This window comes from Strigops habroptila, chromosome 1 (assembly GCF_004027225.2).
Source record: "Strigops habroptila isolate Jane chromosome 1, bStrHab1.2.pri, whole genome shotgun sequence".
NCBI lineage: Eukaryota > Metazoa > Chordata > Aves > Psittaciformes > Psittacidae > Strigops > Strigops habroptila.
In genome coordinates this window covers 52,200,189-52,213,292 of record NC_044277.2, presented here as the reverse complement: position 1 = coordinate 52,213,292, position 13,104 = coordinate 52,200,189, and the positions used below count along the sequence as shown (strand labels likewise).

Genomic DNA, 13,104 nt, shown 5'->3' with positions numbered 1-13,104 from the left:
GACTAGGTTTACTTTCCAGTTATTTGGCCTAAGCAAGAAGTGAAAAGGAAGAAAACAACATGAATTGGGAAAAGCATATCAGGTTTTGTTTATACAGTTTTTCAAAGCTATAGTTTTCAGTGAAACCAATAAAACAAGAGCCTTTTAATCTTCCAAATGCACAAATGTAACTTGACAGCATTTCTTTCATTTTGAATCTAAGCACATGTTTTTTACTCACTAACACATCTTTTTAGGAGGATAAGCTGAATATTTGTTCTCTACCACGCAAGAAGGAAATTGGTCCTGACACTGGGAGAACTATTGCCTGTTTCATGTGCCACCCTCCCTTCCATTGCAGGGAGCCACATCCCGGTCTGTTCTCTTTCACTATGAATATGAATCTCTCACCCACCTTTAAATCTTGTTCCAGGCTCCTAATGAGCTCTCCATCCACATGGCCTGTTTGTGCAACTTTCAAGCTTTTCTGTTCTGCTTTCCTGAGACGATATTGCAGAATGCGGCAATTCTTGTTTGCCCGGTCCAGCTCTCGCCGGAGCTCCTGCAGCTGGTAAACATCTTCCTCTAAATAGCTGTCACGCATTTCTTCCATTTCAGCCCGAAGTTCATCCAGCTCATCCTGTGGGAAGTCAACACAGTGCTCCGTCATGCCTCTAAATCTCACCCATGGGAGCGAAATAGGAAACATGCTTGCTAGGACACCATATTAATGAAGTGATACGGTTTGAAACATTCAGCTCCAGAAGTCATAGGAACAGAAGTTTTATCCCAACATTGACTAATCATGCGGAACTAAATTAATGAATACTTGTTATATTTCTTACAATTGCTCTAATATTTAAAAACAGAGCAGATGTTTATCTGTATCCTGAAACTGGTGACACCTTCATTTTACTATCTCAAATTAAAATAAAACATGCATATCTGAATTTGCATATTATTTATATATGAAATGCATATTATTTAGACTACAGTAAACCTATTTAACCAGCTACCTCAGCTTCTCTGCATGATGTGCCTTTCAACAACCAGCACTTCCTAAATATGAAATTGTCCCTTGAAAACTTGAATGAATCTTTACACCCAATACTGAACTGCTCCATATGAAAATGCTGTCCCATCTGAGCCTAGCACCATGCACGTGCTTAGTGACAGATGGGTTGGGTGTGGAAGAAAGCGGGTGTCTGTTGTATGCACACACATTTCAATAACAGGACTACCAGGGCAAAATAAAACCTGTGCCCATGGGAATAACCTGGTCATTCTTTTCTGGGCATCATGAATTGTCCCAATTTGACATCACACCATGAGCAGCACATGCTCTCTAAAGTCAGATTTAAAGATTTACGGCTGAACAGGATAAGCACTATCATTCCCATTTGTTTAATCTGTGCGTGACTGAAGCTCCAAAGCTAAATCTCTTAAAAAGGTCTTCCAAGCCCAGAGGTACAAGCCATTAAACTACTGCATGACTATGTAGTGCATGTAAAAACTATGCATTTGTCATAAAAAAATATGACTCTAATAAATTTGAATAAAGATGGAAAAAAAAATCAAGAATAACAGACAGGGTGAGAATATTTGAAATTAACTATTAATTTTTAAATTGTTTTCTTTAAAAATTGTATTTGATGCTATAAAGACCAAATTTTCTGTGGAAAGCATGGTCTGAATAAGTTTCAAGGAGAACTTGCACCGGGGCGAGGTGCACCGTCACCTCACTTCAGATACGTAAATGACGCTTGAAATACCAAGGATGGCTGGAGAATATTTCACACTTGTATTGGGCAGAGAAGGCACTGCTATGGAGTTAGCTCCCTTGACAAAGCTCCCTCCTAGGCTGGACCATGCCTGTCCAGTCCCTCCATGAACACGTCTGCCTACATCCCCCTGCTAGTCCTCTCAACCATTCCCCCTTCCCATGGCCTAATTGGATGGACAGTCATGTTTTTACGTGTACTCATCTTGCTCCACTGAAGCTTTAGTAACAAATAAGGGACAGACCTTGTCTCTGAGCAGAGTCCTGACCAAAGGAAGACTTGTCAAATTTCTTTAGCCTTGTTAGCATAGGCTAAATTAGAATTACAGTGTTATTCCTACCAAAATCCCATCCACATATAAAAAGTCAAGTACTTATACAGCTATGTTTTAACTGCAATTAGTTGAGCCAGCATAAGTCAAATTTTGGGTAAGCACAAATCTTGTTATTTCCAAAATGACCACTCTGGGCTCATCAGCGAGGCTCTGCTCTACCAGTACAGCCCTCCCAGGGTTCTACATAGTTCTCCCTGGATGCCCAGAAAGGACAGATGCTTTTTCACACAAGCTCACTGTATCATTACACATTCCCAGTATATTCAGAATTCAGCTGTGGGGGCATCCTGTCCCACAGTCTCCCTGGGACAACTGCAGGAGTAAGATATTTGTGTGGATGGAGAAGCAAAAGTGTTACTCCTTAGTGAGCTGGATCACACTCATGCCATACACTGTCTGAAAAGGAATAGTGTAAGCACAGTAACAGAAGTTACCCTTGCAGCAATGACATCCTCAGAAGTTGCAAACACATTAATTAACCACAAACAGCAAACTGCTGTTTGGAAGCAAATGAGGAAACAAATGAGCTCTGCAGACAAAACCCAGTAGGATTCTTTCAAAACTATTAGTGGTCCAGGCCCTATCTACCTCTCAGGATACAGGCAATGACTGGCCAGTTTACAGACAACACACTGGTGAAGTTTTGATAAATGACTGATATTTTTAAAAAGAAAAACATAGAAGCAAGTGCTAGAGTGAACTGGGGAGGAGACCTGTTTTTCGTTTCAATGTACACATTTTTCTGCATTTATTGACACTTTCAAGAGATAAAGTAAAAGTTTATCCCGTAAAGATGGAGATGCATAAGAAAATATCGAGGTTTTAGAAACTGATTAGAGTGTAGCAGTGGCTTTTGAACCTAAGAAAAGGAGTATACTTTTGTGTTACCAGTTTATGAGCTCGGTATTTTGGCTAAGGTACTTATACCAAAAGCACAGTCTTTACCTGTGAGAGCTAATACAGCCTTCTGGGATGAACAGGACCAAAGTTATTTCTTAGGGCTGTCTGCAGACTCAGGAGTTGAATCTACCTCAACTAAATTTAAGTTCAATTAACTTTTTAACATCATCTTCAGAATGCTGATGTTAGATTAGTAATTTGCTTGTAAATTGAGAATTTTGAAACACAAGCCCACAACAAAGGAAAATACCCGTCAACAAGAAATTAATGAGACCTGGTTATAATCTGATGTTTATATTTAAAAACTAAGCAATGGCTTTCATGTATTAAGTGGCCTGCAAAAAGCAGCTATAATGTTATTGCTCATCTCTAACTTCCTTCTTATCTATATATTTATTAGTACAATCTGGATGATTTCTAAAGACAAATAATGCACAATATTTGACTTCAAATCGTTTATTACAACCAAATTTGGAAAGTGAAAGTCATAGCATTTTAAACAACCCAATCCCTGAAACAGTCATCCCATTGAAAATTAGTATTCCCAGATCCTCTCTCAGTGGGCATGGGAGCTCTCCCAGCCTTAAAAGTCTCCCTGTCTCCATTAGAGACTTGAATCCAATGTCTTTCCTCCCACCAAAGAAGTTCCACAAAGAGCTGTGAGCATTGGCATGAGCTGTATTTCAAAAGATAGGCCTGTCTTTTACCTCCAAAAAACCTGAAGCCTGAAGTTTTCTCAATCTCCCTTAACAGCAGAACTCTGATTTTACAAGTGTGTGGGGGTTTTGGGGGGGTTTTTTGGGGGGAGGTGGGGTGGGGTTTGTTGTTGTTGGGGTTTTTTTGTTGTTGTTGTTTGGTTTTTTGTTTTGTTTGTTTGTTTGGTGGGGTTTTTGTTATGCTTGCCTGTGGCTTTGGTTATACACAGTTTGCTTTTCTCCAGGGTAATTTTGCAGATAAACTAACATCTGGGGCACAATCAAGAAAGCTGTACTTTAAAACCTTTTTCCTCTCTCTTTTTTTTTTTTTTTTTTAAAACTGCTTTAAGCTTCTTTCCCACTCAATTATTCTTTTTTTCTGCTCCCAAAACTTTCATATAGAAATCGGACTATGTCCCAAGCCCTTGTATTTAGGAATACAGCATCCTTCAGACAGCTTTAAAACATGGCAACATACACGCAAACACAATGCAGGCACAGACATTTTAGGTGTTTAAGCAGCAGAAACCTCACCATACAGGCTACATGCAGCCCGCTTTCTGTTGTGTTACTGCAGTGCCTGTGGCTTGGACCTACATAGTCAGCCCAGCCCAGGGAGAACAAACCCAAATGGGGCAGATGAGTAGCAAGATGAAGTCCTAATTTTATGTATTAAAATATATATACACAGAAGCATGCCGTCTCCAAAGCGTCAAAATAGAGGAAAAGAATATGTGACTCAGATTTTGTATGACCGCACACAATTATGGATGCTGGGATAATCTTTTACTAGTTATAGTAAAGGCATAGTCTTGCTCTCAATACAGGCCACAAAACCACTGGCAAGGTTGTGGATGCTTCCAGTTCATGACAGCTTATTCTCCTTAGAAGGTACCAGCAAGTCTGCCGTAGATGCTGAAACCTTGTGTTAGCATCTTCTAAATCAGAGCTGTTACGGTTACACCTACAAAACCAGGACACCTTAAATTCCTCTTCTGAAGTGGTGTGTGCACATGAAATGGAGGAAGATAAGTTGAAGACCCAGGGAAGTTGAAACTACAACTGAAACTATGATGGTCCTACTTACTAAACTTGCAAACCTACCACTTTGAAGGAAAACATGTTAATCATTAGAGAAATCAAAGGTAAGTCAGAACCTTGAAAATCCCAAACTTGGCAGTTGCAAAAAAAAAAAACAACCACCAAACAAACAACAACAAAAAAAAAAAAAACCACCACACAAAAACACAAACAAAAAAACCCAAACAAACCAACCAAAACCAAAACAAAAAAGATGCTTTGGCTGTGAAGTGGTTGGAAACACTAGATAAACCCAATTCCTGACTTTGTTAAAACATATTGTTCATATTACTATGATTATTGTGAGTGAGAATTAAAGCTCTCTCTCAGGAGGTATTGTGCTTCATACTGGGGATTTTAATATGGTAAAACTGAAGAAAGGGATCAGAATAGGCACTTAGAAGTAATTAAAACAAACAGGTAAGAAAGCAGCCATCGCTCTTTGTGTACCGAGAAAATTGAGAGCCTGCTCCCTTCTTTAAACAGGGAGGACCTGCTGCAACATTCCAAAGTGGCAATTGAAACTGGGAGGTTAAGTGCTGGCATAAGAAGCTTCATTTTGCTGTACATTCCTGTAGCGGATGAAAGCCTCCTCTTGATCCCTTTTAATTTAATGGTAATTACATTATTACTTTCAGTAAGAACAGCAGCAGGCAGAGAGTCCTGGAATATTGTTTAGGAAAAAACTAAACTGCTTTGCTTTCCAGATGTCACCCTGCTCATCAGAAAGAACAAATGGAAGATTGAGAAAGAAAATAACCTTCTGACTGACAGCTTTTTCCAAATTTGCAGTAGAAATCTAAGTTGCTCCTGAGTCTAACCACTTATAGTTTCAGGTACTTGGCCCAAATGACTTCCCAAAGGTCAGCTATTTGGAGACTAGTAAGGATCACTCATCTGAGATTCACAGGGTGACTGTATGAACACAGGGTAACACTTAAATAGCTGCTCCATTTGCAGGATTCCCCTAGATGTCAGTGCAAAGGCAACAGGATTAGGATTCACTGTTTGCCTGTCAATCTAAAAAGCCAAGGTGAATTGGCTGAAAGGGGAAAGCCTGTGTGCAGTTTACATCACCGCATAGCCCAAATACATACTGATGGTGCCATTTCACATCTGTGCTGTGCAAATTGAAGAGTTGCCTGTCAGAAGAGAAGCCATTATCTCATTAATACCTTTAGTGATGTCATGCTTGTTTATTATGGATTTAATTTATAATGAAGTGTAATTAAGTGTAAATTATAGGAATATGCCTTGTATATGACTTGTTTAGGATTCCGGTGGGGGGGGGGAAGACGAGGGAGGGAGGGAGGGAGAAAAAGAGTCCGGTCATGCAGCTATTACACTAAGTAACCCATACTCATATGAGTCATTCCCACTGAAACGACCAGGAATACTTGTACAACTGATGGGCTGTGTCTACCCAGCCAGCCTGGCTGAGATCCGTAATGAGGTTTGGAAGTAAATTTTCCAGTTATCCCCACCAACTACACACTCATTCAGCCCACAGAGCATGCAAGAACCAGATTCCTTCTGAAATAGAAGAGAGACCTACAGTCCAAGGGTGCACTGAATGTGCTCCATTCTCTTGAGTTCTCTGGACAGCTATAAAACACATGCATAATAGGGATGTTCCAGTCAATGGGGCAGAATAAAAACAATCAAAAGTAAGACCAATAAACTACATATAAAAGCAGGAGTAGGGGCATCAGCACCTCTAGGGGCAGGCTGACCACCTCTAGGTCAGCCTGCTTATCTGCCCCCACTGAGCTGAATTACCAGCTAATACAGAAAAAGCTCTTAACTCAGAGTGTGAATAGCATAAAAGATGTATGGATACTGAATTCATTATTATGCACTTACAGTTATGCATATTAGCAAACTGAAAGTTTTTAGTCTTCTATGAATTACAATCCATCAGTTAAATACTGACTTGGAAATAGCTGCCAGCCAGGAAGACAAAAACGTACAAAACCAATAAAATGTACAGTATGTAAGAAAATGCAAATGAAGGGTGAAATTCAATTGTCTATGTAAAACATATAAGTATTTATTCATTTAGCCAGTAGTCATATTCATAGATTATGCCACTACTATTTTTCTAAATAGAAAGAAATTCAATATACATTCAATCAAATGAGAGTAGACCGAGGAAGGGAGGAATGGTGGAAATTACAGTGGGCAGCTGCTATTGCTCTGGCGAATCCAGAACTTCTAGAAAGTCCTTGATAAATCTAAGATTCATGAACTGTGATTTTACATAATCTCTGGTTTTGTATTTTAAACATCTCAAACTGTCTATATGTAGGAGATGCTGCTGCTAAGGAATAAACACATCCCCCATATCGCTTTACAGCAGAATTGCAGTAGAGATAAATATGCTCTAAACAGCTTTGCCTGGGAAGAAGGCAATAACCATTATTTTTGCCTCTTGCAAAATATGTTAATGAACCTAAAGTCCCTGGACCACTGATGTTATTGTTTAGCTCTCAAGCCAAACTACTTTACAAGTCATACACCAATCCGACATTGTTTGAAGCTTGTGCACAAAACAAGAACTGAAAAATCATAGGACCACAAGCACCTGTTGACTTCAGGGCTGAGTTTAAGCTTGTAGGATCCGAGAGCAAGAGCAGCATCTGGCAGCTTTTCTGCTTCATTCAAGCGTTAGCCCTGGTATTGTTTCAAACATGCTTCCTCGACTGGGGTGGCTGAAGCCGTTTAAGCAGTCATCTGGCCGGTGTAACACTGGTACAATCTATTTAGGCCCACCAAGACAAACTATTGCCTGGTGCATCACGCAGCTAATCCCCTCCAGGCAGCATTGGGGTTGACAGGGACACAGCTGGAGCTAACAAGGCACATGGCCTTGCTATTCTTCACCAAAGTGATGTTTCTCTCTAACAGCTGACCATCCCTCCAGCCGAGCCCAGCCGCACGGGTTTTGTGCCCCAGGCAGGGTTATCGCCTCCATTCTCTTTGGGACCGCCAGTCACCAGGTGGGAATAGCAGCATGTCAGGCAGAGATGAGGGACAAGCTTTGTTTTGCTAACCCCAGTAACCCTCACTAAACGGAAAAAAATTGGTCCCATCACTTTGCGTGACTTTTGCTCTGCAGAACCCATGGACACACACAACTCCCTGCAGGTTAACAAAAGAAATGGTGGTATTACTCCTCACGAGCTCATCTCAAGCCTACAGACTTGCAGACCTACTGTTTCAAGGATGCCAAGAAATACAATGTAATTGCTAAAATTGCTAAATTTAGCAAATTGCTAAAATTTGGGCCCTCTTGCTTAGGCTCCCTTATCCTTTAGAGGGCTCTACATCACAAAGAGCTTCTTTCAAATTTCCCAAGGACTTGCACAGTGCAAGACACTTCTCCACATGCTGGACACTTTGAAGTAATCCTGAAAAACAACCACTTATGCAGGCAGTATTTTGCTATTACTAACATGACTAGTAATAACTAAAACCTCACCTTCCCCTAGCACTTACTGGTGACCTCCTGGCTCCACAGAGTCAGGCACCACAACGTAATTCCTTTTGCACATCAACAAATAAGCGATACCTTTTAAATGCTACTGTAGGATTACAGTCTTCCCTACAGGTAGCTCAAATGAGGTTATGCAAGAAATATATGAAAGTGAAATCAATGATGAACTTTTGCAGAGGTAATAGAAGAGACACTTCCCAATGTAAACACTTCTCTTCAGCCGCTTCTCTTACAGGCTTAACTTTATAGGTAGTTAGCCACTGCTGAAGTCAAAGTCTCATCTAGGGTAATATCAAAGTTCCTGGAAATATGTAAGGTCGTAACTTGATATCAGGTTGAGATCTAGCTCACAGGATATGAAGTCTGAGATGCTTGCATCACCGACAGTTTGCCCTACAAATGCTTCCATGGAGCATTCTGGGAGGCCTTCTAGCACTTTTTGAGGAGAAATAAAACCAAACAACTGTTTGGTTTGTTTTTCTGCTAGCCCTTTAATCTCCAGTAATCTCTAGCACTAAGTCGGGGGGGCGTGTGTGTGTATGTGCGTGTGTGTGTATATACATACTATGTTCTATAACCTATGTTCCAGACACATGAAAAACCTTCCTATGTGAAGGATAAATTTCCCTGAAACAAGATTTAAAATTGTGTGCACCTACAGTTGTACTCCAGGTGCAAGGAGGAATAAGGAGGAGTGAAAACTACAAAATTCAGCATATGGCCTTGCTCAGGAAGTTAACAGTTTCTTCTGGGATTTATCTAATTATTTGTCTATTTACAGCTGACAGCTTCCCTGTTATCCCTTAGCCCCCTCCAGTTAAAGTGGAAACACAACTCACTCTAATAGCGAACTAGAGAACTGCGCTGTAAAAAACACAAGGAGCAAACCTGCAAGTAAACAACTTGGGCAATGCTGTGGTTTTAGTTCACAGAAGGTTTTTATAGGTTTCCCTAGAAAAGGAAAACGAAGTTTGGGAACTTTCCTGATAACTTCTACACCACTGGGTTGTTTCCAAATATTTCGAGAGAAGAGCAGAACTGCTAGGACTTTGTGCACCCAGGTGGCCAACGAGAGCAGGCAGACTATGCACTCATTCTCCTCAGAAGAAGTGACAGTGTGAACTTGTGGCTTTCGAGGCACCAGGACAAGCCCACTAGAAGTCAACTGAGACACAGAGCCCCAAGAAACCAGTCTGTGGTATCCTACTGGTCTCAGAACTACTTGTAGGCCAAAAAACCGATAGTCTAAATCAAAGAAGGGTTGGGACACAACAGATGATGAAGACCTCAAAGTGAAAAAACTGAAGACACTGTTGCACAGGGTGAGAAGTTTGAAACTATGTAGAATGAAGTTTTTTCTAGCAGAGGGTGTCCCTGCCCACGGCGGGGGGTTGGAACCAGATGCTCTTTAAGGTCCCTTCCTACCCAAACCATTTTATGATTCTATGATTTGCCAATATCAATCAGGTCCTGTGATCAGAAAGTCCTCCAGGTGGTACACCCTAACAGTGGTTGGTCCTGGATGATTCAGACACACTCTTTGTTTTTTGGTTTTTCTTTTTTTTTTTTTTTTTTTTTTTACAGTTTCCTATAGTTAAAAATTACTTTAAATATGAAACAAGCAGCTTAAACACTCCTCATAATGGGTTAAAGTACTGTAATTGTGCAAATCCTGTAATGCAAAGAGATGCTCCTGGGCTTTTGGCCTCCAGGACTTCTAGTGGCAGTGCCAGTTCACCCACTCCTAAAGCAATACCAGTTCAACGCTTTTACCAGTTGGGATTTCATTACATCTCCTCTTCTTTCTGGGCTGTCGAGTAAAACAGAAGCTTCTGATAAAGGCTTTCTCTGCTGCTCAGCATATTATAGACTATTGCATTTCCCCAACACACCTCAGAGTTTTCCATCCAATAAGTGCTGTAAAAGCTTTGCAATGTGCCAATAATTTTTATTGTTCTAGTTCTGGGTTATCCTTTTCTAGGTGACCAGCAGCGCCCACAGTATTTCAGGTACACCTATCGATCTGTGTAACAGCTACAGATCTGTAAGATATTGTAATACTGTCTTTGTTATTCAAAGAATAATAATATTCAGTTCCCACTGAAATGTAACTTTTTTTGCCTGCAGTGTCACATTGAGCAAAGACGTTCATTGATCCTTCTCTCATTATGCTCCTGAGTTAACACAACACATTTAAAACCCAGAAAAGTGCATACTCAGTCCTTCTTCTCTCCAAGTGCTTCGAATTTTCAATTCTGAAATTTATTTCTCAACTTCTGCCTTCATTTTTCACCCATTCCTCAGGGGTCAAGTCTACAATTAAGTTCTGTCTGATCTTTTCTAGGCTTGAGTTAAGACAGAAAAGCCTTAATGTCATCTGCAAATTTTGCTGTATCATTGCTCATTCCTTTTCCCAGTTCATTAAGCAGCACCAGACCCAGCAAAGAAGCTTGCAGCACCCCCACTGTTAACCTTTTTCTACACTGAACAATGTTTCTTGTCGCTTCGTCAAAACCCCTTAACAAGCCTAGTCTGTATCTTTACCACCCTTCCCTCTCAAGGTTAAGCCCAACTCCAGTCCTTATCCAAGAAAACTCCCATGGATTTCCATGGTCATTTTGCTTGACAACAGGGTGTTTCCAACATCAGGGAAGAAAGATTGTTCTCACTAGCAAAAGAGTCAAATGGTACAGTAGCTGTGGTTACACAATTATCTCAGTTTATCTTATTTATAGATCTTTATGGACGCAACCTCTTCACTGTGCCAAAAGATCAGATTGTAAGCACAAGTCCAACTAGAGGCTCCTGCAGGTCAACCCAACTCAGAGCATGCCTGCATTTAGCTTTTCTGTTTCTCCACGCATGAATGCACATAGCTGTACTTTTCTGCCTGCAAAAAGATGCAATGACACTTTTTACTGCTGTTCTGTTATTCCATTAGTACTTGACAATGAGTGGCTTCGCTTCCCAGTGATAAAGCAATGCAACAGACAACATAAAGCTGTCATCCTTTCCACAGCAAATGAGGGAACCAGTTTCTTTGGCTTGTCTTAAAGGGTGATAGTGAGGAAAACAGTTCCTGGAAAGCAAGGTCTTGCTAACCAGTACAGTGATTGCGGCGCTTCAGAAAGAGTTGGGGTTTGCTGAGCTACCACCACATCAACCAAACGCAATGTTGCCACAGCACATGTTACACCGGACTTGGGTTCATCCAGCCTCCACAAATCGGGCTTTACCGGGGGCCGTGATCCCACGCTGAAGCCCTGTGTCTGCCCTTAAGCGATGCCCTGTCCCGCTTTGGGGGGCAGCGCCGAGGCGCCCGGCGGGCTCTCCCTACCCCTATTTCTCTCCCGCGGGTGAAGTTGGACACTTGGTCTGGCAGAGGTGGGGTGGGGGGTCCCACGAGCGGTGTCTTCAGACCGCGCGAATGCACTCACCAACCCCAGCGCGGACCCCGCAGTCCCGGGCAGGCGGGGGCTGCGCCTCGACCGCTGCCTCCCCCTTTCCTCCCCTTCCCCGGGCAAGGACCCGCCAACGCTGGGCTCCGCGGGCGATGCTCACCTTGAGGTACTCGTTCTCCGAGCGCAGCTCCTCCACCTCCCGCTGCAGCTCCTCCGGGGCGGCCGGCGGCGGCTCCCCGCGGCTCGGGACTCGCCCTCCGCCCGGGGGCGCGGGCAGCGGATCCCCGCGGGGTCCGGAGGTCGGCGGGGCTCCGCGGCTGGCGCCGGTGCGGGTCGGGTCGGCGGCGGGCTGAGCGGCGGGAGGCTCACGGTCGCTGGAGCCGGTGCCGGACTCGGCGTCGCTGCTGGCGGCCGGAGCCAGGCGCTGCTCATCGGAGAGCGGCTCGGAGGGGCAGTCGGACAGGTCGGAGCTGCTGTCCGTGTGGCCCACCCGGGCCAGCGCCGCTGCCGCATGGCCGCTGCCCGCCGCGGCGCCCCGCTTCCCCTTCCTGCCCTTGCCAGGCGGCGGGGCCGCTTCGCCACCGGGCTGCCGCCCCCCGCCCCGACCGCCGGGGCCCGGCTCCGGCCCGCGGGCAGCCCGCTTGGCGCAAGGGGCGGCTTTGGCACCCGCCCTGCCCGCGGCGGGGACGGCAGCAGCGGCGGCCTTGCACCCCGGGGCGGCAGGGCGGCGGGAGAGGCGGCCCGGCGCCGCCAGCAGCCCTGCGGCCGGCTGGTGGGCGCCCGGGTGCGGCGATGGGGGTGCCCGGCCGGGGAGGCCGGGGGACTTGGGAGGGGCGGGCGGTGGCTTGGCGGCAGCGGCGGCGCGGGCGTGGAGATCCTTGAGGAAGGGTCTGGCGGGCGACGGGGCGCGGTGCAGCCTCTTCTTCTCGGCGTGCGGGTGGTGGTGGCCGGGCGAAGACGGCGGCGGCCGCAACGCGTCGCCGGGCCCCGGGCCGGGGCCGTTCAGCGCCTCCATGTCGCGGGCCAGGGGCAGCGGGGCGGCAGCGGCGGCCGCGGGGGCGCCCGGCGGCGGCAGGAGCGGCGGTCCCCGCGGGGCGCAGCAGCAGGACGGGCAGCCTCCTCCAGCCTCCCCGCTCGCTCTCTCATCACTTCTGCTTCTCCCAGCCACAGCCCTCACACTTTTCTTTCTCGATCCCCCTCTTCCTGCCCCCACACCCCCACCTCCTCCTCCTCTTTCTCCTCCTCCTCGCCGCTCTCTCCCGAGCACTGATTTGTTTCAATAAAGCGAGCCCAAATCCCCCGGTGGCAGCCGTCTCCACCTCCCTCTCCTTCTCCTCCCGCTCCCCTCTCTGCCTGGCTCAGCTTGATGCAGCTCAAGTTGTGATGCAGTCCTCAAAACCCCCCTCCTTTTTCCCTCAATCCGAAACAAAACCGTGTT

The 13,104-nt window shown here is 44.9% G+C and overlaps 1 protein-coding gene across 1 annotated transcript in view; it reads right to left on the bottom strand.

The window, feature by feature from the left end:
• LOC115604834 (microtubule cross-linking factor 1-like) overlaps positions 1–12,752 on the bottom strand; it is a 46,082-nt gene extending 33,330 nt beyond the window's left edge. The window contains exons 1-2 of the mRNA XM_030478328.1: positions 11,827–12,752; positions 395–619 (exon numbers count right to left, since the gene is read on the bottom strand). Of these exons, the coding sequence (XP_030334188.1) occupies positions 395–619; positions 11,827–12,681 (1,080 nt within the window). The 5' untranslated portion in view covers positions 12,682–12,752. The remainder of the gene's footprint in view (positions 1–394; positions 620–11,826) is intronic.
• Positions 12,753–13,104: the final 352 nt, after the last annotated feature.